At 43.5% G+C, this 25,877-nt stretch overlaps 1 protein-coding gene across 3 annotated transcripts in view; it reads left to right on the top strand.

Annotated features, from left to right (window-relative positions):
• Window positions 1-421: 421 nt before the first annotated feature.
• The window catches only part of usp47 (ubiquitin specific peptidase 47), a 166,673-nt gene continuing 141,217 nt past the window's right edge, over window positions 422-25,877 (top strand). For all 3 annotated transcript variants that reach the window (XM_080190073.1, XM_080190071.1, XM_080190069.1), the window contains exon 1: window positions 422-746. In XM_080190073.1, the coding sequence (XP_080046199.1) occupies window positions 708-746 (39 nt within the window). In that variant the 5' untranslated portion in view covers window positions 422-707. The remainder of the gene's footprint in view (window positions 747-25,877) is intronic.

Raw genomic sequence — 25,877 nt, 5'->3', positions numbered from 1 at the left:
GAAACCAGAGTACCCAGAGGAAACCCATGCAGACACGAGGAGAATGTGCAATCTACACAGTGACCCGAGCCGGGAATCGAACTCAGGTCCCCAGAACTGTGAAGCAGCAGTGCTAACCACTGTGCTACCGTGCCGTCCCAATGTAGTTTGTGACAGGGAGTTAAGACAGCATTTTCACAGTAACTTCATTGCAGTGTTAATGTAAGCCTACTGGTGACACTAATGAATAAACTTTAAAACACAGCAGCTTAAGTACACCCCCAAGGATGGGAAATTTTCTGCTCACCCAGCACTAGAGGACATATGAGCATGCGCGGGTCCCGGCTGCGGAGTAGGCGGGGCTTGCGTAAATGGGCGTGGTGTTGGTAGCGTGATGATGTCACGCGGCAGAGGCAGCGCGCTGGGCCCCCTGTCCGCCATTTTGGTTGTTGCCCGGGAGCCCGGGACCGGCTGGCAGAGTGTGTGAGTGAGTGAGGGCCGTGCTACCTCTGACTGTGCACCGGGGGGAGGGCACCCGGTGCATTCTCACTTGTCTTCTTATATTTTCGGCTTCCTCTTTTATTTTTAAATTCCCCACCGGAGCTGCCAGTCCGATTCCCGCAATGTTGTGCCCACCCTGAGAGGCCCGGCTCGGCTCCCCCCTTCCCCGATCTCTTTACCCCCCTCATCACCTCTTTCCCCCCCCCCCACCTTCGCCCCACCGAGAGATGGTGCCCAATGAGGAGAACCAACTGCTACCCACAGAGGTGAGTGAGGCCTCTGACAGCTGTGTCGGGGATGGGGGGGGGAGGGGACTTTTTTTACTTGTCTTAAAGGTGCTATATGAATGCTGTCGTGTTGTTTGGTGGGCGAGTGGAAGGATTCTAAACTCACTATTGTCTCCTCTAAAATACCAACTCGTGGGTGTTGGAACGGGGTGCAATCTGCTCCGCCTCCCGATTTCGATGGGCCTGTGTTACTCTCTCTAGATTTAAGGGGGGGGGGGGGGGAGAGACTACGCTGCTGCCCCTTCATTTAAGGGGGACAATGTTGCCGTCCCCCTGGATTTTGTGGTTGGGTGTCTCACCTGTTCCCTCTGGACTTAAGGGAGGGAGGCGAGAGATCTGCACTGCTCCCCTAGATTTGGGGGTGTGGGGAATCACTGTTGTTTCCCCCTGCATTTTTGAGGGGTTTTTGCTGCTTCTACGTTTGAGGGGTTGGTTTATGCTGACTCTTTTCTTGGGTGTAGGGCCTTTTGCTTCCATCCTCCAGATGTGGGTGGTGGATAGTGCTGCTCCACCAACCACCCCCACCATGTAGAGGGACTCTATTCAGCTCCACACCTTTGTGGGTAAGTGGAGCCACTGTTTATGGGGAGGGGTGGGGAATGTCTACATTGCTCATCTGGCAAATAGATGGGTGTCATGCTACTCCCATTGAGGACATGGACCAAGTAGCTCCCCTGTACTGATCTGGTCAGGGTGGTGGGGACTCTACTGTTCACTCCAGATGAGGGTCAGGGCCTAAGTGGCTCTCCTGAAATTAAGGGGTTGCTGCGATACACCTGTAGGGTATAGAGTAGGGCTATGTTGCTGCTCCTGGGTTTTGACAGTGATGGGGGCTGCTTTGTTCTCCATGAGAATGGGTGAACTATTACTTCCGGATGTTGTGGCATTACAGGATGGTGACTGTGCTACTGGGTAGAATGGTAACATTGCTCTGTTTTGGTGTTGGGGTGAGTGGTAGCCAGGGACTGTTCTATTCCTGTAGGTATGAGGACGATCATTGCACTGAGGTAAACACTTACAAACCGGAGTCCCATTCTCTAAATGTCTCTCTGTTCATACATTATATATTTAGATAGATATTTAAAAAATAGCCAAAGAACCCTGAATATGAAGTTGATTGATTGCAACGAGCCGTGTGATTGGCAGGCCTCTAACTTTGCACTTTTTTTCTGGGGTGCCGCGGAGCACAGGTGCTCTTGACATGTGGCGGAGCCCTTGTGTCAGATAATGTTTCAGTCTGTTAACAGCCTTGGATGCATTTGCTGGAATAAAGCTGCAGTGTGTCTTGTTTGTTCCCATCAGTTTGGCATGTTGTTGGTGTTGATGAGAGTCTTCCACGTGTGTTTTTGATGTGTGTATTATTTGTTGAGTTATTGCTAATGCTCCAGGATTTTGCCCCTCAGTACAGTACAAAGTGCTGCTGACTATAAATTCCAGTGGGTTTATTTCTTGCCATATTGACACTGTACGAATGAATGCAAGCGCAGCATTTGCTTGGTGGTGTTCAGAGTAATCGGGTGCTTTTGATGTTTTGTGCTCATCAAGAGTCTTGTCCTTTGCACAGTATCCATGCATAATTCATTCGTTCTGCCATGAATGTACAGTACACAAAACTGTGCTGCTTTAACTTAAAAGAATTAAATAGTAATTTTAAAATACAGATTTTGTTTCAGTCAGAAATATTTTTCTCATTTGTACAAGATTTCACATCAAGGAAAACAATTCGTTTGATTTTCTTGCAGCTCCTTGCTGATTCATTATAGAACCAACATGTGCCAGGAAATCTTTGTCACCAGCTGCTGCCACATTGACTCCATTTTCATTTATTGATCTTCTCTGTTCTGTTGATGCATTTTACCAATTTTTACTGAAATTGAGAAGACTTCAGAGGGACACTCAAATTGAAACCATTCTCTCCCAATCTGTGTTATAACCCAGTGGTGCATCAATTTATAATTCCCACCCAGTAGTTTTTCTTCCCTCCGCAGCACCAGGAATAATAGATACTAGCTGTTACTTTGTGCTGTAGCCTGTCAGGGAATTGGGCTATGTGAGATAGGGGCATACAGCTGCAGCCTGCTTGAACTATTCATAACTAACACAGAGTCATGCATTGCAGAGAGAAGCCATTGGGCCTGCTCTTTCCGCTTCTTCAGACAACTGCTGCCAATACTGGAAGGAGCCAGTAGGCTGGTCTCCTTGTGGGATCCGTGGGAATTAGAGTATCTGCGCAACACACGGGTTATTTATGATTTAATTTTTGTGTTTCCTTTTTGTTTAAGTTTGATGTTATCTTTATTTGTTTTATTAGTTGTGCTTCCTTTGGGGACACTCGTATATTTGTTTCCCTGCTATCACTTTACTGATCAAAAAGACATTTATGGAAAGACTGCTTTTGGGTTATTTCTGTTTATGCTCACAGTGCTGTAATAGTCTACTCTTAAACTGAAACTACAGTTTATTAAGCTCAAAAGTATTGCATGTGTTCCAAATGAATTTTGACAACTAAAAATGTTGCTGTTTGAGGCTAGTGTAAGGATAAACTATTTAAATTTTTATGTCTCTAGCTAAGATTCCCAGGTTACATTGTGAGCTTGTTTGATTTTGGGGTGCATAAACATTTCTAATTTCAACCCCATTCTTAGTGTGAATTAAAGTTCTATATCTTTGTCATTCATGAGCAAATTAACTGGGTGATTGTAAATGGGAGTTTTGTGCCTGCCATTCATCTTTGGATTCAGTATTTGAGCAAAAGTAATTCTCAGTGTGATTTAACATGCCTTCATTTCAATTAATATATGGCATTTTATGTTATCATGCTGTATAAAAAGATATTGCATTAATGTTGCTAAGCTGTGATATTTGGATTTTAGGATCAATCTATCAATCGTTTAACATTCCTGTCTCAAATAGTTTAGATTATAATTTCCTCTTTAGGCCATACAAACTGCATAGAATTGTCTAATCTGGATGTTCCTCGTTCTGTTTCTTTAGTTTTTATCTTATGTACTTATCTAGTTTCCCCTTAAATTTATTAATATAATAGTCAAGGAAACTTTATCCCAGCTTTACACTACTTATGGCTGCCTCAGCTTCACTCTGAGCTGGAGGTTGGAAACTTGAGCAATGACTGATTCTTTTGTATTCTCACATTATATCTCTCTATATTTGGTTAATGTGCTACAAACATCCGCAATGTTTAGCATTGATTGAATGAGCTGATTAATAGGTTAGAAGCCATTAAAGTAATTGTAGGGTCAGTTTAATAAATAAACCAGTTCTGTTTAAAAGTAAAATAAAATGTTTTTAATTGTAATTCAACCAAGTATTGCTTATTGCAGGAAAGTTGGTAGTGGTTTTGAAAATTAATTTTAAACAGTGAATAATTAATTTGAGACCATATGATATGTACTTGCATTTTTCCAGGTGTTGCTTTGTTTTATTTAATGAACTCAATATTAAAAATGATAGCTGGCTGCAAGTCTGTTGTGTTGTGTTTGTGGTAGCAGCCCCTCCACCTTGTAAAACAATGGTTTACGCCGTAGTGATCAATTCTGTTAAATATCACCAGGTATGACTCAGGAGTTCTACTCTGGCACGGCAGTTTCTGCTGTATTTGCTGCAGATGATGATAGTGGACTGCAAAGGTACATAGAACATAGAACACTACAGCACAAACAGGCCCTTCGGCCCACAAGTTGCGCCGACCACATCACCTACCAACCTACAGACCTATCTATAACCCTCAATCTCATTAAACCCCATATACTCATCCAGAAGTCTTTTAAAAGACCCCAGCGAGTTCGCCTCCACCACCACTGACGGCAGCCGATTCCATTCACTCACCACCCTCTGAGTGAAAAACTTACCCCTAACATCACTTCTGAACCTCCCTCCCCGCACCTTAAATCTGTGTCCTCTCGTAGCGACCATTTCAAACCGGGGAAATAGCCTCTGAGAGTCCACCCTATCTATTCCTCTCAACATTTTGTAAACTTCTATCAGGTCGCCTCTCAACCTTCGTCTCTCCAGGGAAAAGAGTCCCAGCTCCCTCAACCTAACTTCATAAGGCATGCCTCCCAGTCCAGGCAACATCCTTGTAAATCTCCTCTGCACCCTTTCAATAGCTTCTACATCTTTCCTATAGTGAGGCGACCAGAACTGCGCACAATACTCCAAATGAGGCCTGACAAGGGTCTTATAAAGTTCCAGCATTACCTCCCGACTCCTAAACTCAATCCCTCGATTAATGAAGGCCAGTACACCATACGCCTTCTTGACCACCTCCTCCACCTGCGAGGCCGATTTAAGAGTCCTGTGGACCCGGACCCCAAGATCCTTCTGCTCCTCAACACTACTCAGACTTCTGCCCTTAATAGTGTACTCGTTCATCCCGTTGGTTCTGCCAAAATGGACGACAACACATTTATCCGCGTTGAAGTCCATCTGCCACTTCTCCGCCCAGTCCTGCATCCTATCTATGTCCTGCTGCAACTTTTGCCATCCTTCCAGATCATCCACAACACCACCGACCTTCGTGTCATCAGCGAACTTACTTACCCATCCCTCCACTTCCTCATCCAGGTCATTTATGAAAATGACAAACAACAAGGGTCCCAGAACAGATCCTTGAGGCACTCCGCTGGTGACTGACCTCCATTCAGAAAATGATTCACTAGCCTCTGTTTTGCAGGGCCCTCTTGGCCAACTGAGATTTTGGTTTCTCTTCTGGTGTCCTTACAAGCAGTCAGCCTTCAGAAACCATGGCCATCAGCAATCGTCTCCTAGTTGTCAGTGTCAATATGGCACAGCGGTTAGCAGTGCTGCCTCACAGCGCTAAGGACCTGGGTTTGATTCCCGGTTTGGATCACTGTCTATGTGGAGTTTGCCCATTCTCCCCATGCCTGCGTAGGTTTCCTCTGGGTGCTCCGGTTTCCTTTCACAGTCCGAAGATGTGCAGGTTAGGTTGATTGGCCATGCTAAATTGACTCTAGCTTCGGCAGGATTAGCAGCGTAATTATGGGCTTACAGAGATAGGCTGGGATTGTTGTCGGTGCAAACTCGATGGGCTGAATGGCCTCCTGTAATGTAGGGATTCTCTGATCCACCATCTTCAAACCTTGCTTGCATGTGTCCTTGTAGTAGAGCTTTAGGTGCCCGGTAGCTTTTAACCCAGTGGCCAAAACATCATACAAAAAGGTCTATTACCCATCTGATAAATGTAGTTGAGCCATCACAAAGTATCATTGGCTTAGCAATGTGTGTGCATTGATGGAATTAGCATATTTCTGAGTTGGTGACCTTGCCCTAACAAGAGATGCTGAGAATGTGTTTGAGACTGCAAAGGTGGAAAATGTTCAGCCTTTTCTCCAGTCTCTCAAATGTTGTCCAGGTCTCACTGCTGTGGAGGAATTAAGGGTACAGGCTTGGTAGACTTGCAATTTGATGTTCTCTCATTGCTTTTGTTCCATACTCTGTCTCACTCAGCTTGGACATAACAGCGGCAGCTTTTGTGATAGGTGTATTGATTTCAGCATCAAGTGACAGATTGCTGGTGATTGCGGAGCTTAGATATTTGAATCTGTCAACAGCCCCCAGTGTCACAGTGTCAATGCTGATAGATGACGATATGGCAGAAGTTGACATTTGTCTTGTCTTGATGCTGATAATTAAACTAAACTCATTATAGGTGTGAGTGTGTTTCCATTTGTTGTTGCATGTGCTCCTCAGAATGGAATGTCAGTTTGGCATTATTGATATGGAACAGTTCTCTGGACTTGGCATATCTTTGCCTTAGATGACAGGTGAACAAGGCTGAACAGCTTTCCATCAGTTTTACTATATAAGTAGGACCCTCTCTAGATGACCTGAATACATATGATCACGTTAAACTGAAGAATGTATCAGAGTGCATAGGTGCTGAAACACTATCCTGTTTGACCCCACTGCAGATCTCCAAGAGTTTCGATGTTGCCCTGTTGTAGCTAACCTTTACTCATCATGTTGTCGTGGAATGAGGTGGTCATATTGAGCAGTTTCGGCAGGCAGCCAATTTTCTCCAGCAGCTTAAATTGACAATTTCAGCTCTAATGCCTTGGTGAAATTGATGAAGGCAATGCTTGTTCATGGCAATTCTTTTGCAGTTGCGGAACTGAGAAGACCATGTCACTTGTCGGCCTTCCAGTTCTGAAACCGCACTGGGATTCGGGATAAATGTATTGACTGAATATCTGCAGTCTGACAAGGGTAACATGGGAAATTTCACTTTGACGAAGGGCCATCTGGACTTGAAATATTGGCTCTAATCTCCCTCTCCACAAATACTGTCAGGCCTGCTGAGATTTTCCAGCATTTTTCTGTTTTTGTTTACGATTCCAACATCTGCAGTATTTTGCATTTATCTATAGGAAATTGCTTTCCCATGATGCTCAACAGGGCAATGTCTCGATAGTTGTTGCAGCCACTCTTAGGGTTGCAATCTTTGCATCATGACGTCCTGAGATGTTGCACCTTTTCCGCAGCAGAGAAATGCAGATGCTGGTTTCCCATGCTTGCTGATCGGAGTTCCGTCCATGTACTATCGCGACAGGAGCTTTGCCTGTAAGCAAGTCAATAATTTTGTTAAGCTCCTCAAATGTGGGTTTGATATTTAGTTATATCATTGCAGACAAAGTGTCCAGACCTTCCTCAGTGATAGTTTACTTCTTAATGCACACCTCAAAAGTAGTGTTCCATTCATTCTCCCAGTGATGACTTCCATGCCTTACTTTTCAACAGAGCAGTTTTGTACCTTTGTTTTCAATGAAGTCCGTTGCCTTTTTGATCCCTTCATGTATGGTGCTAACAGTCCCCATGTTAAAGGAGACTTAGGTACTCTGTCAGAGTTGTAACTGGTATTTGCCGATGGACTCTATTGGACTTTACCTCAAGCGGCCTTTTGTGCATTTCGAGTTTTCATGCTTGGATCTCTCATTATTGATGAGAATTTCTGGATTCAGCGATAGGTTCCCTCACAGTGATATTAGCCTCAGACCAATTAGCATTTTTCTGTTCTTCCAATATTTGAAGAATGAGTTTTTATAATAGCTGTTTGGGAATATGTTCTATTTTGTTTTTGCATTGTGTGAGAATGCTGAACAGAATCTATTCAATTGAGTTGGAGAAATGTTTTTAATCTGGGTTTGTAGTATGTTTCCAGTGCACCTTCTGGTGTGGTTTGTTCAGAAAGGATATGTTAGTTACACAAAGCTCAAGTAGTCTCTGTTTGTTCTCATTTATCTTTTCTCAGGCCATGATGTCTGAGACGAGAGCCATGCTTCTTGGTCTGTCCCCAGCTAGCATTGAAATCGTCCAGGAGGTAAAAGTCTTCTGACTTGGGGATTCTACTAAAAGCAATGTCAGGCTCCTTGTAGTACTGATCTTCACTTCTGTAGTGTGAGGACATAGATAGCTATGAGGTTACAAATCTTGTTTGAGTTAAGACATTGATGGAGTGAATACGTTTCTGTCATATGAATGTGTCATGTTTCACTTTCAGTTCTGGCCTTTAGAAGAGCAACTATGTTGCTGTACAGCATACTAAATTCCCTGTTGATCACAACTGTCTTGCTCGTGTTATGCAAATCATCTGTCAGTCCTGTGCACGTGGTGCTTATGTTACAGCTTGCTAAATTGACATTGTTTTGTTTTAGTCCAGTCCAATGGATTTGGTCCACTTGTTGAGCAGAGACTCTAAGCTCCAAGCACCTATTGATGCAGATGGACTGTGGTGGGTCTGACCAACTTGCCTAACCAGTAGGATACAATAGCCCACCATCAGTGATGGCCTGTAGTACCTGATCGCTAGGCCAGTCAAATTGGGCTTATCACACGTAACTGCTGCCTCCCCTGTTAATGGTTCGCAGCAAAACTGTAATGTTCTCTATGGGGTGCAATTTATAGAGACCCTGCCCTGCTCAAATGCCAGAGTCAAGCTCTTGACCTCTAGTTGAGTCCAAGGAATGCAAAGAACTATGTTTGGCATTGACTTGGTTGTAGGAGTTACTGGAAGGTTGACATGTTTAGATATCTGGCCGTCTTTGGGCTCCACGCCACATTTTATTTATCGGGTTTAACTCCCTTAGCCTTCAACTCTCCTGCAATATCCACTAGGCAGTGAGGCTATTAGCACATAGCTGGGAGTTTGGTTTGAGTGCCAGAGCATGTTACTGTTAGTGAGCCAAGCACACTGCAAGTCCGGAGGCTTTTTGATTTCATTTCATTTATTATTGTCACATGTATTGGCATATAGTGAAAAGTATTGATTCTTGCATCCTAAGGTGTGTGAAATTGGCATCTTTCATGCACAACATTGTTGTATGCCATGCAGTTTAGGCTTCTCTAATTTTATCTTGATTCCCTGTGAAGCTTTAACCTGGGGGCTGTGTGGGACCAGTTTCCATGTGTTGCCACAAGGAGGCAGGGCTGAGGACTTGCCGGTGGAGAGGCTGTGCCCTCACCAGGAGAGACCTCATAATTTGACTTGCTTTATCACAAGTCAATGGTGTGGGCTGGAAATGAGAGGAAAACTAGCATACAGAGGTAAAAAGCATGTTAACTCTCTTCATCCATACACTAGACTCATCCATCGATTTATTGAGCACACTGGCATGTTAATCCATTGGGAATAAACAGTTTGTTACAGACAATCTGTGAGGATAGAGTAACATTATGTAAAGTTCTGTTGGCAAGTGTTACAGTAGCAAGGAAATGTGCTGGAGCTCTATAGTTAACAATTAATGTAACTCATTCTGTTTGTTAGCTAACAGCAGCCAACACATGGTGAATGTGATAGCAAATTAAAAAGGTCTTACAGAAGAATGAAAATTTTACCATATTTGTATCAATGTGCATATTTACCAGAAAATACAACGAATACAATATGGTGTACACGAGGTGGAAAACTGATGTTTGCTGTGATGTTAGGAAGACACCGGAAGGAAATTGATAGCACTAGGGAAAATACCTCTTTTTAAAGCATTGGGTGATATTTTGCAGCAATAAAATGGGAAGGTAATAGTGTGATGATTCTGTGGAGAATTTCTGATATTCAGTGTTAAAAGCTGCTTTTGCAGTAAATATCTGAAGATGCAAATAGATTGCCATTTAACAGAAAGATACTTTTTGTGCACAGTGCATTCCCAGGACTATCCATAAACTGTAAACCTGGATGCTTACACATGGAAAAGAAATGGCTGAGTATATGAATCTGTACAATTAAATCAAGTTGATCTTTTTCTACGCCTTAACTGTGACTGTAACACTACATTATGCACCCTCTTTTTTCCTCCTTTATAAATGGCATGCTTTGTGTAGCATACAAGGAACAATACTTTTCACTGTATGCCAATATATGTGACAATGATAAATCAACTCAACAGGAATTAGATATTGACAAATGAACATTGAAAAATAAAATCCTATGTGCTAAGATGTGTGAAATTGGCATCTTTCACGCAGAACACTGTTGTACGCCATGCAATTTTGGCTTTTCTAATTTTATAAGGATATAGTTATTGGTACGTACAGAAGGACTTCCTGTGTGACCCACAACATTTGAAGAAAGATTGACGAGCCTGGGTCATTTTTCTCAATGAGACAATGGAGAGTTTTAAATTATAGGAGATATGGAAATGATGTTCCTATGCAGCTTGACATTGCCAGAGGATGTGCTTATCAGATCCATGCTTATGCAAGTTTCTGGCAGATTTGTGCTACTGTTTATGTTCCACGTGAGTCTTTTCCCACTTCTTTGAGCCTTACCCTATCAGTCTGTTGTAGTGCTTTTGCCCTTGTGTTAATATAGTTTTTTGTTTAATGCCTCGATGCTATTCACCTCAACTACTCCATGTGCTAGTGAAGGTAGTGAGTTTCACGTTCTCATCACTGGGTGATTCTGTTGAATTTCCTTTGTAGGTTGTAGGTAAAATGTTAGAATCCGTGATCAAGGAGAAAATAGCGAGGCATCTTGAGAATTGTTTGATAGAGCAGACGCAGCACGGTTTCGTTAAGGGGAAGTCGTGTCTGACGAATTTATTGGAGTTCTATGAGGATGTGTCTAGGGTGGTGGATAGAGGAGAGCCGGTGGATGTGGTCTTTCTTGATTTTCAGGAGGCATTTGATAAGGTGCCGCACAAGAGCTTATTACAGAAGGTCGGGGGCACGGAGTTGGGGATAGGGTGTTAGCATGGATAGGGGATTGGCTGTCAAATAGGAGGCAGAGAGTGGGGGTCAATGGGTGCTATTCGGATTGGCGGTTGGTGACTAGTGGGGTGCCCCAGGGGTCGGTGCTGGGGCCTCAGCTATTTACCATTTATATAGATGATCTGGAGGAGGGGACCGAGTGTATGGTGTCGAAATTTGCTGATGATACCAAGATTGGTGGAACGGCAAATTGTGCGGAGGGTGTGGAAAGTCTGCAGAAGGATCTAGATACGCTGGGCGAATGGGCCAGGAACTGGCAAATGGAATTTAATGTTGGCAAGTGTGAAGTTGTCCACTTTGGTAGGAATCATGTTAGGAAGGACTATTACTTACATGGCAAAAAACTGCAGCATGCGACGGTGCAGAGGGACCTCGGGGTCCTTGTGCATGAGTCGCAAAAACCCAGCCTGCAGGTGCAGCAGGTGGTCAGGAAGGCGAATGGGATGCTGGCCTTCATAGCGAGGGGGATTGAATATAAAAGCAGGGAGGTCTTGCTGCAACTGTACAGGGCACTGATGAGGCCGCAGCTGGAGTACTGTGTGCAGTTTTGGTCGCCGCACTTACGCAAGGATATTTTGGCCTTGGAGGGAGTGCAGAGGAGGTTCACTAGGCTGATACCGGAGTTGAGGGGGTTGAACTATGAGGAGAGGTTGAATAAACTAGGCTTGTACTCGTTAGAGTTTAGAAGAATGAGGGGAGACCTCATTGAGACATATAAGATGATGAATGGGATGGATAGGATAGAGGTGGAGAGGCTCTTCCCGCTCAGAAAGGACAGTAGGACTAGGGGGCACAGCCTCAAGATAAAGGGGGGGTGGTTTAGAACGGAGTTGAGGAGGAACTTCTTCACTCAAAGGGTGGCGAATCTCTGGAATTCTCTGCCTGTTGAAGTGCCCGTTGACGCGGGTTGATAGGTTTTTGATAGGCAAGGGGATTAAGGGTTATGGGGAGAGGGCGGGAATGTGGAACTGAGCCACGACAGATCAGCCATGATCTTATTGAATGGCGGGACAGGCTCGAAGGGCTAGATGGCCTATTCCTGCTCCTATTCCTTATGTTCTTATGTTCTTTTGGATTTGTTAGTTACTGATATTTCATGATCTTTAATTCTGGTTCCACCAGCAAATTAAAATATCTTCTCTATCTCAATTTGCTTATTGCATAGCCAATGCTTCTGAACACTACCAACAGCAAGTTAATTGTTGTGAAACAATTTAGCCTCTAGTGACAAAGTAGCTATGTTCTTGTGGCGTCAATAAACCTGTGATATGGCAATTTTCTTTTCAAATTCACAATGTTACATGATATTCCTTTTCACGTTCTATAAATGTTTTCAATGTACAGTTCTTCCGCACCTTCTCTCAAAATGAAGTTAGAATTTAAACACGATTTTAATTAATAAAATATTTGACTCCTAGGATGAGTGGATTGTCTCGGGAAAGGATAGATACTGAGGAATCTAGAACTACAGAACAGAGTTTAAAAATAATGGGTTTCCCATTTAAGAAGGAAGTGAGGAGTTTCTTCTCTCTGAACATTGTTAATCTTTGGAATTTACTGTCTGAGAGAGCATTGGAGACTGGATTATTGAATATATGTAAGGCTGAGTTAGACAGTTTCTTGATCATCAAGTGTCAAATGTTACGGACAAGAGACAGGAAAATAGAGTTAAGACCATAATCAGATTAGCTATGCTCTTATTTCTTGGCAGAATATGTTCTTATTAAATAAACGTTGATGTAAAGTTGTCTTTGCTGCATGCTCAATAAATATTATTATTCCTCATTATTTAATTTCCTGTTTTCCCCCTGAAAAAAGTCTCTTTAAAAATAAGGTCAGATCCATGATTTTGTACATGTGTATTGGTGCAGTAATTAGCACACTTGTCTATGTTAAGATTTTGGATTTAAGCTCATCTCCAGAATTTGAGGACAACATCTAGGGTGATATTACAGATAGTATTGGCATTGTGAGACGACTTACAGTTAATACTGAGAGAGCTCTGCAGTGTTGGAAGCACTAGCTTTCAGATGCCTGATCTGACAATTCACATGGGTGTAGAAGAGCCTTTGGTGTTAGTTGAAGAAAATTGGGAATCCTCTCAGCATCCTAGCTGGCATTTGTCTGTCTTCCAACACCACAATAAACATGTCAGCTGATCATATCACATTGCACACTGCACTTTCTTACAAACAGCAGAAATAGCAACAATGATTGCACTTAATTGGCTGTGCTGCACTTCAGGATTGCCTGTAGATGTGAAAGGCACTATATAAATGCAAATTACTTTTTTGAGCTACCAATTTCATACCTCAATACTGGGAAAAGGTCCAGTGCCATATTTGCTTGGTGCTGTATTTATCCTGATTGCAGATGTATGCTAAGGGTGGGTTTGGCAATGTGACATTGACGTTTGCTGTGTGCTTGGTCATTTCAAAGTTTTTTTCTGTTTTCTGACATGTCAAAACTTGATACATGATTTCTGCTTCCATTGTTGTGGAGATTTACTGTAAATGTTTTTTCCCCCTCAGAGCTGGCATAATGGCAATGTTAAATACTTACAAGCTATGGGAAATTAAGTTGTTGGATTAATGCCAGGTGGTTGTCATGTGGTAGAACTGATGGTTGTTAACATCATTGCTTCCAGGGTTGATATTCTATATTAAGATATAAAATTCTGTATCAGCATAATATTTGATTCCATGTTCTGGAAATGTTATATGGTGGCAAAAACCGACATCTCCAATTTTCATTATTCCATTGTTTGCAGCTGCCTAGGCACCAAATTCTTCCCTAAACTTCCTCCCCTCCTTTTAGATGTTTCTTAAAACCTATCTCTATGACCAAGCTTTTAATTATCTGTCCTAATACCTGTTTATGTGTCAAATGATTCTTGATGATGCTCTTGTGAAGTGCCTTGGAATGGTTCACCGTATAAATATAATCTGAAGGGGTGGTCAACACTTATTTAAAATTAAATGTTAATTTTTAAAAAAATTAGTAAGAAGTGTCATTTTCCCAATTTACTGTTTTCTTGTCAGTAGGAAGGATCAGTCTTGGAGATCCACGAAGCATGGACCAGAGGAGAAAAGCTTTGCCAAATGTGTTTCCATTTTGATGTATAGGCTGACATTTTTGCTTCTCATCAATGATTGAGTGTGGTATTTGACACAATCTGACACAACTCTAAAGTGCCGCAAGCTAATGAAAAAAATTAAAGAGACTTGTTTTGTAGGGCAGTTTTATGATGTTCCAAGGAGATAAAATGGGTGGTTTTAAAAAATAACTGTTTTAATTCAGTATTGAATCTTCTTGTGTTCTAATTAATAGTTTATAGCATGGAAACAGGCCCTTTGACCCAACTTATCCCTGCTACCCTTTTTTTAAAAACCCTAAGCTAATACCAATTGCCCACATTTAGCCCATATCCCTCTATATACATCTTACCCATGTAACTGTCTAACAGCTTTTTAAAAGACAAAAAGACCCGCCTCTTCTTCTACCTCTGGCAGCTTGTTCCAGACACCACCCTCTGTGTGAAAGAATTGCCCCTCTGGACTCTTTTGTATCTCTCTCCTCTCCCCTCAAACCTATGCCCTCTAGTTTTAGACTCCCCTATCTTTGGGAAAAATATTGACCATCTACCTTATCTATGCCCCTCATTATTTTATAAGATCACCCCTCAGCCTTCTACGCTCCAGAGAAAAAATGTCCCAGTCTGTCCAGCCTCTCCTTATAATTCAAACCATCAAGTCACGGTAGCATCCTAGTAAATCTCTTCTGCACTCTTTCTAGTTTAATAATAACCTTTCTATAACAGGGTGACCAAACTGTACACAGTATTCCAAGTGTGGCTTTACCAATATCTTGTACAACTTCAACAGGACATCCCAATTCCTGTATTCAATGTTCTGACCAATGATTGTTTGCTGGAGCAGATGAGTGAAGGAGCAGAGAGACAGATAAGAAATTACCTGTTAAAAACCTGTTTAAATAAGTTTAAAGCACTTTTGTAGTAAGAACTTACCTTGTAGAACTGTTTAAATCATTTAAGAACATTTTTGCGGGCTTTTTGTATTTACCGCTTTAAGAATTCTAAGGGAGTGGATTGCAGGGAGTTGTGGGGGAGCAGGCTTTAAAACAGCGCCAGGTTTAAAAGGACGCCTGGTGTAGACAGCGGGCAGCGGAGTGAGTGGGAAGCAGAGTGAGCTATTAGGGCTTAGGATCAAAAGGGCTTGGGAGAAAAAGGGCCAGGTAAGTTCGTGTGGAAATTTTCAATACTACTACCATGAATAATGGAGGGGCATGTGATGTGTTGTTTCTGTATGATGTGGGAGCTGGTGGATCCCCGGGTCCTTCCCAGTGACCATGTCTGCAGTAAGTGCAGGTTGCTGGAGGAGCTCCAGCTCAAGGTAGATGAGCTGGCCTCTGAGCTACAGACACTGAGGCTCATCATGGGGAGAAAGGGTGCCATTGTCAATGGGGTGCAAGTGACATCCACCCCCCCCTAGACTGGTGACATCCAGCCCCCCCCTAGACTGACTAACTCTAACGGTCAGGAACAAGAGGGGGCTGCTGTGCGGAGGAAGGAGGGTGGGGAACGGAGGAAGGAGGGTGGGGAACGGAGGAAGGGGGCTGCTGAGCGGAGGAAGGAGGGTGGGGAGCAGAGGAAGGGGGGTGGGGAGCGGATGCCTCAGCCTCTCAATCTGCATAACGGGTTTGAGGTTCTTGCTTCCAGTCTGGACGAGAATGAGGGAGGTGAGGTTGGTGAGCAAACTGCACACAGTACAGTGATGCAGCAGGACATAGGCAAAGCGAAGGTGAAAAGGAACGTAGTAGTAATTGGGGTTAGTGGGGTTAAGGGTATTGTGACAAAGGACAGTGTCAATGACAAAGTGCACAGAAAGGTGTGTTATGTGCCTGGTGCTCGGGTCCGGGATGTCGCATCTGGGCTGCAGAGGAACCTGGAATGGGAGGGTGAGAATCCGGTCATTGTGGCACATGTGGGTGCCAACGACGTAGGCAAAATGCGAACTGAGGATCTGGGGAGGGAGTATGAAAAGCTGGGAATGAAATTAAAAAGTAGAACCGAAAAGGTGGTTATCTCTGGGCTACTGCCTGAACCAAGTGCAGACGGGCGTAAGGTTGATAAGATTAAGGAAGTGAATGGGTGGCTCAGGGATTGGTGTGGGAGGAATGGGTTTGAATTTATGGGGCATTGACATCAGTATTGGGGTAGGTGGGACCTGTTCGGGTGGGATGGGGTTGGTCTGAACCGTGCTGGGACCAGAGTCCTGGTGAATCGTGTAAATAGGACTGTAGACAGGGCTTTAAACTAATTAGGGGGGGGGAGGGTGCGAGGGTAGATGACATTACGAGGTCTAAAGTTAAGGAGAGGGTACAGGTAAGGGAAGAGGCCGAGGATGTCCCAATAATAAGGGGAGTAGGGGGCGTGAGTATGGTTGGTGGCGTTCTGGCAAATAGGGTCCAGGTGAAGGCTGGGATGAAGGCACTTTATCTGAATGCATGAAGCATTCGGAATGAAGTGGATGAGCTGGTGGCGCAGATCAGCACAAATGGATATGATCTGGTGGCCATTACAGAGACGTGGCTGCAAGGTGACAGGGACTGGGAGCTGAATGTCCAGGGGTATCAAGTGTTTAGGAAGGATAGGCGAGAGGATAAAAGGGGGGGGCGTAGCTCTGCTGATTAAGGATAGCATCAGGGTGGTAGCATGGGATGATATAGGAACCAAAGAGCCGAGGGTGGAATCGTTGTGGGTGGAGATTAGGAACAGCAAAGGGAGGAAGACGCTGGTGGGTGTCGTCTATAGGCCCCCAAATAATGATCTGGAGGTGGGGCGGGCTGTTAACACGCAAATAAGTGCAGCGTGCAGGAATGGAACGGCCATAATTATGGGAGATTTCAATCTACATATTGATTGGTCGACCCATGTTGGATGCGGTGGGCTCGAGGAGGAGTTCTTGGAATGCTGCCGGGATAGTTTCCTTGAACAGTGTGTGTTGGAGCCGACGAGGGAGCGAGCTATCTTGGATCTGGTGTTATGTAATGAGGCGAGTAGAATTAGGGACCTTGTGGTGAAGGATCCTCTTGGGGAGAGTGATCATTGTATGGTGGAGTTTCTGGTGCAGATGGAGGAGGAGAAAGTGGGTTCCCGGACACGTGTCCTTTGTTTGAACAGAGGAGAGTACGGTAGGATGAGAGAAGAATTGGCGAATGTTGACTGGGGGAGCGCGTTGGAAGGTAGGTCTGCTGAGGAGCAGTGGAGGATCTTTAAGGAGATCTTTCTTGGTGCTCAGCAGAAATTTATTCCGATGGTTAAAAAGTACTGTAGGAGGAGAGGTAATAAGCCATGGATAACAAAGGAGGTGAAGGAAAGTGTTAAATTAAAAGCGGAGGCGTTCAGAGTAGCTAAGAGTAGTGGGCGAGAAGAGGATTGGGAGAGGTTTAAATGTCAACAAAGATTGACAAAGAAGATGATAAAGAAGGGTAGGAGAAACTATGAAGCTGGGCTAGCGCTTAATATAAAAAAGGATAGCAAGAGTTTTTATAAATATATAAAAAGGAAGAGGCTGGCTAGGGTGAACGTTGGACCCTTAGAGGATGAGAAAGGGGACTTAGTGGTAGGGGATGGGGAAATGGCTGAGGTCCTGAATAACTTTTTTGTTTCGGTCTTCACTGAGGAAGACGTGAATAATTTGCCAGGTGTTAGCGATGGAAAGGTGGTAGGACTGGAGGGTCTCAGTGACATTATTGTTACTAGAGAGGCGGTGCTCGACAGACTGGAGGGGGCTGATTGTGGACAAATCCCCAGGACCGGATGGAATGCATCCGAGGGTTCTGAAAGAAATGGCGGAGGTGATAGTGGATGCCTTGGTGGTTATTTTCCAGGCGTCGCTGGATTCCGGGGAAGTGCCGGAAGATTGGAAAACGGCTAATGTTACGCCGTTGTTTAAGAAGGGTGGCAGGCAAAAGGCAGGGAATTATAGGCTGGTTAGTTTAACATCTGTTGTAGGTAAAATGTTAGAATCCGTCATTAAGGAGGAAATAGCGAGGCATCTTGAGGGGAATTGCTTGATAGAGCAGACGCAGCACGGTTTCGTTAAGGGGAAGTCGTGTCTGACAAATTTATTGGAGCTCTATGAGGATGTGCTAGGGCGGTGGATAGAGGAGAGCCGGTGGATGATGTGGTCTGTCTTGATTTTCAGAAGGCGTTTGACAAGGTACCTCACAAGAGGTTATTGCAGAAGGTCAGGGGGCATGGAGTTGGGGGTAGGGTGTTAGCGTGGATAGAGGATTGGTTGTCAAATAGGAGGCAGAGCGCGGGGGTTAATGGGTGCTATTCGGATTGGCGGTTGGTGACTAGTGGAGTGCCCCAGGGGTTGATGCTGGGGCCTCAGCTATTTACCATTTATATAGATGATCTGGAGGAGGGAACTGAGTGTATGGTGTCGAAATTTGCTGATGACACCAAGATTGGTGGAACGGCAAATTGTGCAGAGGGTGTGGAGAGTCTGCAGAAGGATCTAGATAGGCTGGGCGAATGGGCCAGGAACTGGCAAATGGAATTTAATGGCAAGTGCAAGGTGGTCCACTTTGGTAGGAATAATGGTAGGAAGGACTATTACTTACTTGGCGAAAAGCTGCAGCAGGCGACGGTGCAGGGGGACCTCGGGGTCCTTGTGCATGAGTCGCAAAAACCCAGCCTGCAGGTGCAGCAGGTGGTCAGGAAGGCGAATGGGATGCTGGCCTTCATAGCGAGGGGGATTGAATATAAAAGTAGGGAGGTCTTGCTGCGGCTGTATAGGGCATTGGTGAGGCCGCAGCTGGAGTACTGTGTGCAGTTTTGGGCGCCGTACTTACGCAAGGATATTTTGGCCTTGGAAGGAGTGCAGAGGAGGTTTACTAGGCTGATGCCGGAGTTGAGGGGGTTGAGCTATGAGGAGAGGCTGAATAAACTAGGATTGTACTCGTTAGAGTTTAGAAGAATGAGGGGAGATCTCATTGAGACACATAAGATGATGAATGGGATGAATAGGATAAAGGTGGAGAGACTCTTCCCGCTCAGAAAGGACAGTAGGACTAGGGGGCACAGCCTCAAGATAAAGGGGGGGCGGTTTAGAACGGAGTTGAGGAGGAACTTCTTCACTCAAAGGGTGGTGAATCTCTGGAATTCTCTGCCCGTTGAGGTGGTGGAGGCTGCCTCGCTAAATATTTTTAAGACGTGGGTTGATGGGTTTTTGATAAGCGAGGTGATTAAGGGTTATGGGGAGAGGGCGGGAATGTGGAACTGAGCCACAACAGATCAGCCATGATCTTATTGAATGGTGGGGCAGGCTCAAAGGGCTAGATGGCCTACTCCTGCTCCTATTTCTTATGTTCTTATGAAACCAAGCATGCTGAATGCCTTCTTCACCACCCTGCCCATCTGTGACTCCAACTTTCAAGGAGCTATGAGTATATACCCCTAAATCTCTTTGTTCTGTAATTCTCCCCAACGCCCTACCATAAACTGAGTAAGTCCTGTCCTGCTTCAGTCTACCAAAATGCATCACCTGACATTTATCTAAATTAAACTCCATCTGCCATTTGTCAACCCACTGGCCCAATTGATCAACGTCCCATTGCAATTGGAGATAACCTTCTCCACTGTATTTATGCCACCAATCTTGGTGTCATCTGAAAACCTACTAACCATGCCTCCTATATTCTCATCCAAATCATTAATATAAATGACAAATAACAGTGGACCCAGCACTGATCTCTGAGGCACACTGCTGGTCACAGGTCTCCAGTTTGAAAAACAACTCACTACAATCAACGTCTGCTCCTGTCATGAAGCCAATTTTGCATCCATTTAGCTACCTCACCCTGGATCCCTTGAGATTTAACCTTATGCACAACCTACCATGTGGTACCTTGTTAAAGTCCATGTAAACAACATCAACTGCACTGCCCTCTTCGACCTTCTTGGTCACCCCTTCAAAAAACTCAATCAAATTTGTGAGACATGATTTTCCACACTCAAGGCCATGCTGACTGTCCTTCATCAGTTCTTGCGTCTCCAAATGCCTGCAGATCCTGCCTCTCAAAATACCTTCCAACAACTTAGCCATCACAGATGTGAGGCTCATCGGCTTGTAGTTCCCAGGCTTTTCCCTGCAGCCCTTTTTAAACAAAGGCACAACATTTGCCACCCTCCAATCTTCAGGCACCTCACCTGTGACTATTGATGATTCAAATATCTCTACTAGGGCACCTGCAATTTCCTCCCTAGGATACATCTTTTATTAATGTTGATCATTCTCTGCTGAAACATCAGAGGTCTGCAGAGCAAGTTACATCCCTTGATAGGAACTTCACTTTGTGCTTTTGATACACTACAGTATGCCAGGTCCCCACTGCTTATAGCAAGTGCATTCACCTTGCAAGATGGTCAGCATTTATTTTGGGTTATGATGGTATTGTAACAAGCTGTGCAAATCTGTCTGTCAAACAATTATTATTATTGGAAATGAGTTACCAATGATTCTGATAGTTGTCACAGTAAACTACTGTACTTCTATCCACTGAGATAGGCAATTGCATTCACTTTTTGTACAGTTCTCTGTCTGCAGCTAAAGTGCCTGTGATCATTGAGTTGATGAATATCAACTGTCTTTATTGCTTATATGTAATCCAATTTCCTGAGTTCATATGTGGCACGGCCAGTGAATTCACTAGCCACCCAAATAATGTCCAGCAATTTCAAGATACTAATAGAAGCCCTATAGTGCAGAAGGAGGCTATTTGGCCCGTTGAGTCTGCACCAATCACAATCCCATCCAGGGCCTACCTGCATAACCCCATGCATTTACCCTAGCTTGTCCCCTGACACTATGGGACAATTTGGCATGGCCAATCCACCTAAACTGCACACCTTTTTGGACTGTGGGAGGAAACTGTAGAAATCCCATGCAGACATGGGGAGCATGAGAGGTTCATGTGAAGCAAAATTCTCCTCTGGAGTTTGCTTGGGAAGGAAAATTGTCAGAATTAATGAAATTGGCCACGTTTTTATTTCTGTCTCCTGCCTTTGTCTTTCAATAATTTGTCAGGGGACCCTTAAAACAGCTGTTTCTGCCTGAAATAAACAGAGCATTTAAGATTCCCTAACTGAGATGAAGCTAGGCCCTGGAAATGGATAATGAGCATTTTTAACTAATATAGTTATCTGCCTGTTTTAAATATGAATGGTTTTTAAGTGTAGTAGCTATACACTAGAGTACTGTATGTACAGTGTTTAATTTTAACCTGTAGGTCACAAAGAAATTGGCACTTGTATTTGCATTGCTTCTTTGTAACATTTTGAGGGTATATACACTTTTTTATTTGATCATGAGGTGATAGAAACATAGAACTTAGAAGCAGGAGTGGGCTATTCAGCCCTTCAAGTCTGCTCTGCCATTCCTAATGATCATAGCTGATCATCAAATTCAATATCCTGATCCCTCCTTCCCTGTATATCATTTGATCTCATTAGCCCTAAAAGATATATTTAATTTCTTCTTGAAAACAGACAACATCTTGGTCTCAGCTACTTTCTGTGCTAGTGAATTCCACACGTTCACCACCCTGTGGCTGAAGAAATTGCTTCTCACTTCAGTTCCAAAAGTTTTTCATCTTGTCGAGAGATGAGCTTCGAAATTACCTAAAATTTTTCAGTCCTTGGATAAGATTGAGGTGCGGTTGTGCGACATTGAAGCTTGGAAGTTCAATAAAAGAGCTTCAAGACAATATCTGAGGCAGCATGTTACAATCCCAGTTGATACAACTGGATGGAAGGATCTCAAAACAGAACTCTGGCTCAAAAGACCATAAGTTTTACCTTTTAATCAAATATGGAGTAATAGAGTCACAGGACTGCCAATGAGTTTTAGTAAAAAGAAAAAAATTATTAAGCATGGAAAAAAGAAATAATACAATGCTCCTTTACTCTGCTAGCTTAAATATACAGGCTTTAAGATTAATGTGGATGACAAGGTACATTTGAAGCTATAATGACCTCGTCATCACACTTATTTTTAAAGTAAGAAGTTTCACAATGGCAGAATCACCAAATAAACCTGTTGGGCATTAAAGTTAAAGTTTATTTATTAGTCACAAGTAAGGCTTACATTAACACTACAATAAAGTTACTATGAAATTTCCCTAGTTGCCAAACTTCAGTATCTGCTCAGGTCAGTGCACCTAACCAGCATGTCTTTCAGACTGGGAGAGGAAATCAGAGCACCCAGAGGAAACCCATGCAGACATGGGGAGAATGTGCAAACTCCACACAGGCAGTGACTGAAACCGGGAATTGAACCTGGGCCCCTGGCGCTGTGAGGCAGCAGTGCTAACCGCTGCCACCGTGTTGCCCCTGATGTTCAACCTGGTGTTGTGAGACTTCTTACTACGTCCAACACGAGCACCTCTACATCATTTTTAAAGCACATTGATTGACTGGGGTCAAATATACACTCCACACTGAACAAGGTTAATGCCTGGATTTTTGCTCAGAATTCCAAACCCCCCCCCCGGCCATATTTAACAACAAATCCTATCCAGGACTTTACACAAATCTCTTTAGGTTTACTTCGTCTTGAATTACTTCTACGGTTATTTCAAATAATGTCTCCCAAACTGTGGTAATTTTTTGCAAATCTTAACACCACTGCAGGTGTCTTTCTCACTTCTCCACTGTGTTCAACTCTCTGCCTTGACTGAACAGTAATCTGTCCTGGTTTCTTGAAAGTTCCTTTTTAATTTCTCTCGTTTCCTTAACTAGCCGCTCTTTAGATGACCATTACTTCATTGCATGATTTTTCTTGTAGCAAAGCTGAGAGAGATGTTCTCCCTCCTTCTGAACTAACTGCTTTTAGCTGTGAGAGCTGCCTTCTTGCTTTCTACATATCTCCAACTGCTGAGGCTTCCAGTTAAGATAAGAGCAAAGGAAGTCCCTTCTCTCTGGGAAGTAGTTTCTTGTTGCTAAGCAATGCCCTGCTGATTTATTTACTCTACACACCATAATCCCCTCTCAACACAATTGAATCACAGTTGGAATGTAACTAGCCCCCACAAATACAAACATTTTTGTCCAGCATGAATCTAACTATAGGTTCTTTTCAGGCACAGAAGCATTAAACCCACCTAAAACTAAGTTTGTTTATTATTGTCACAAGTAAGCTTACATTAACCCTGCAATGAAGTTACTGTGAAAATCCCCAGTTGCCACACTCTGGTGCCTGTTGGGATGCACTGAGGGAGAATTTTGCATTGCCAGTGCACCTAACCCGCACATCTTTTGGACTGTGGGAGGAAACTGGAGCACCGGGAGGAAACCCATACAGCCATGGGGAGAACATGCAAACTCCACACAGACAGTGATCCAAGCTGGGAATGGAACCTGGGTCCTTGGCATTGTGAGGCAGTAGTGCTAACCACTGTGCCAGCTGTACCTTATTTCTAATATTTACCCATACAAATATAACTCCTTTAAACCTGCGTCTGTTTTCCTAACAAGCTTGGTTTGGTCATAATGGCGAGAGGACTAGTTGCATTTTCAAGATGGTGTCTTTTTTGGGGGAAAAGTCTTGTAATCTGCTGCGAACAAGACTTGATTCTGTAGTGCTGAACCTTGGGTTGTTTGTAAGAAGGTACCTGGTGGGTACTCACTAGTTCTGGGAAGTGAGCCAAACCAGTAGGATTGCTGTCATCTGGAGAGCTGAAACCATCTTTTCCTTGTTTAATGTCATATTAGGTTAGTCTATAAATGCTGCCAGTCTGAGTTGTGAAGAGAAAGTCATTAAAAATCTGATATGTATAAAATGACGAGGGATATTGTTTGTCCTACATCTGCTTGAACGTTAAATATGTAGTATCATGTGGGAAACACCAATATATTTTTTGTTCCGCCAAAGTGAGATTGAAAGCTTATGTTTTTGTTTGGAACCAGTGTTGGAAAGGTACAGAAAGGACATTCAGACTATCGAGTTGGCACTGGTTCTTTACAAGAACAATTTAGTTAATCCTGCTCTTTCCTCATGTCCCTGCAAATTCTTATTCTTATGCACCATGGTTAGTATTTTGATGTGCTACTGTACTAAATTAACAATGGTGCAAAATTAGTTGCATTTACATGTTGACAAATCTGAAATTTTGGAAAACATATAAAATAGGAGCAGGAGGAGGCCTTTTGAGCTTGCTCTACCATTCATTACAATCATGGCTGATCATCCAACTCAATAGCCTACTGCTTTTTCCCCATAACCTTTGATCCTGTTTCCATCAAGTGCTATATCCAGTCACCTCTTGAATGCATTCAGTGTTTTGGCATCAGCTGCTTCCTATGGTAATAAATTCCACAGGCTCACCACTCTTGGGTGAAGAAATCTCTTCTTACCTCTGTCCTAACTGGTCTACCTTGAATCCCCAGACTGTGACCCCTGGTTTTGGACTCCCCCCACCATTGGGAATATCCTCTCTGCATCTATCCTGTCTAGACCTATTAGAATTTTATAAGTTGCTATGAGATCACCCCCATTCATCTGAACTCCAGCAAAAACAACCTTGACGTAATCAATCTCTCCTCATACATCAGTCCCGCCACCCTCTGGTAAACCTTTATTGCACACTGTCAAGAGCAAGAACATCCTTCCTCAGAAAAGGAGACCAAACCTGCACGTAATACTCTAGGTATGGCCTCACTAAAGCCCTGTACAGTTGCAACAACAGATCCCTGCTCCTGTACTCAACCTTTTGCAATGAAGGCCAACATGCTCCTTGCTGCCTTTACCGCCTGCTGCACCTGCATGCTTATCTTCAGTGACTAGTGCACAAGGACACCCAGGTCCTTCTGCACACTCCCCTCTCCCAATTTACAGCCATTCAGGTAGAAAAGTGAATGATGGAGCAGGCATGAGGGTCCAAGAAGCCTATTCCACTTGTGTCTTACATAAAAGCTAGTTGCAGTGTAATTGTTGAATGTCAGGTCTGTAATGGCACGTTCTTCTGTGTAAACAGAACTCATTTTGTATCAACTACTAAGATTCTGACTGAAATTTTATGTATGAACAACTTGCATTTATACAGCGTCTGACATAGGAAAATGTTCCAAGTTGTTTCACAGAAGTGTAATTGAGAAAAAATTCACATTGACCCAAAAAAATGACACCGAACCAATGGGAGATATTCAGAAAAATTTGGTCAAAAGAAAGATTTTAAGCAGGTTGTTAAACAAGGAGAGCCTGGTGGAGCTATTTAGAATGCTAGAGCTTTAGGGTTTAGGTAGTTGAATCCACAGTAACCAAAGGTGAGGTGAAGAACTAGGAAGCACATTAGAGTTGAAGAAACAGAGCCCTTGGGTTATAGGACTGGAGAAGGCTAAGGAACGCTGAGCAAAGAGGCCAAGGGAGATTTGAGCATTAGGATAGGAATTTTAAATTCAAAATATGAGGGAGCTGAAAACCATTATAGAGTGATGGATAAGGAGAACTTAAATGAGTTAGAATATGAGTGGCCAAGCTTTGGACGTGTTACACATTTATGAAGCTTGGAAGATGGGAGAATGATCAGGAAGACATTAAAATAGTTAAGTTTGGAGGTAAATAAAGCTACGATAATGGGTTTAGTAGTAGCAAAGCAGAGGCTGACCTGCAACACGTGATGTTGTGGTAGAAGTGGGCATTCTTTGTGATGAAGTAGATATGATGCTGGAATCTTTGCACATGGTTGCACATAATGCTGAAACTCTGAAGAGTCTAGCCTAATAAGTGATGGGTCTGAAGACTTGGCTTTTGTTTTCAGGTGACCATAAAAGATTCCATA

Source organism: Carcharhinus amblyrhynchos, chromosome 6, assembly GCF_965287045.1.
Source record: "Carcharhinus amblyrhynchos chromosome 6, sCarAmb.v2.hapA, whole genome shotgun sequence".
Taxonomy (NCBI): Eukaryota; Metazoa; Chordata; class Chondrichthyes; order Carcharhiniformes; family Carcharhinidae; genus Carcharhinus; species Carcharhinus amblyrhynchos.
This window is presented reverse-complemented; position numbering and strand designations above follow the sequence as displayed.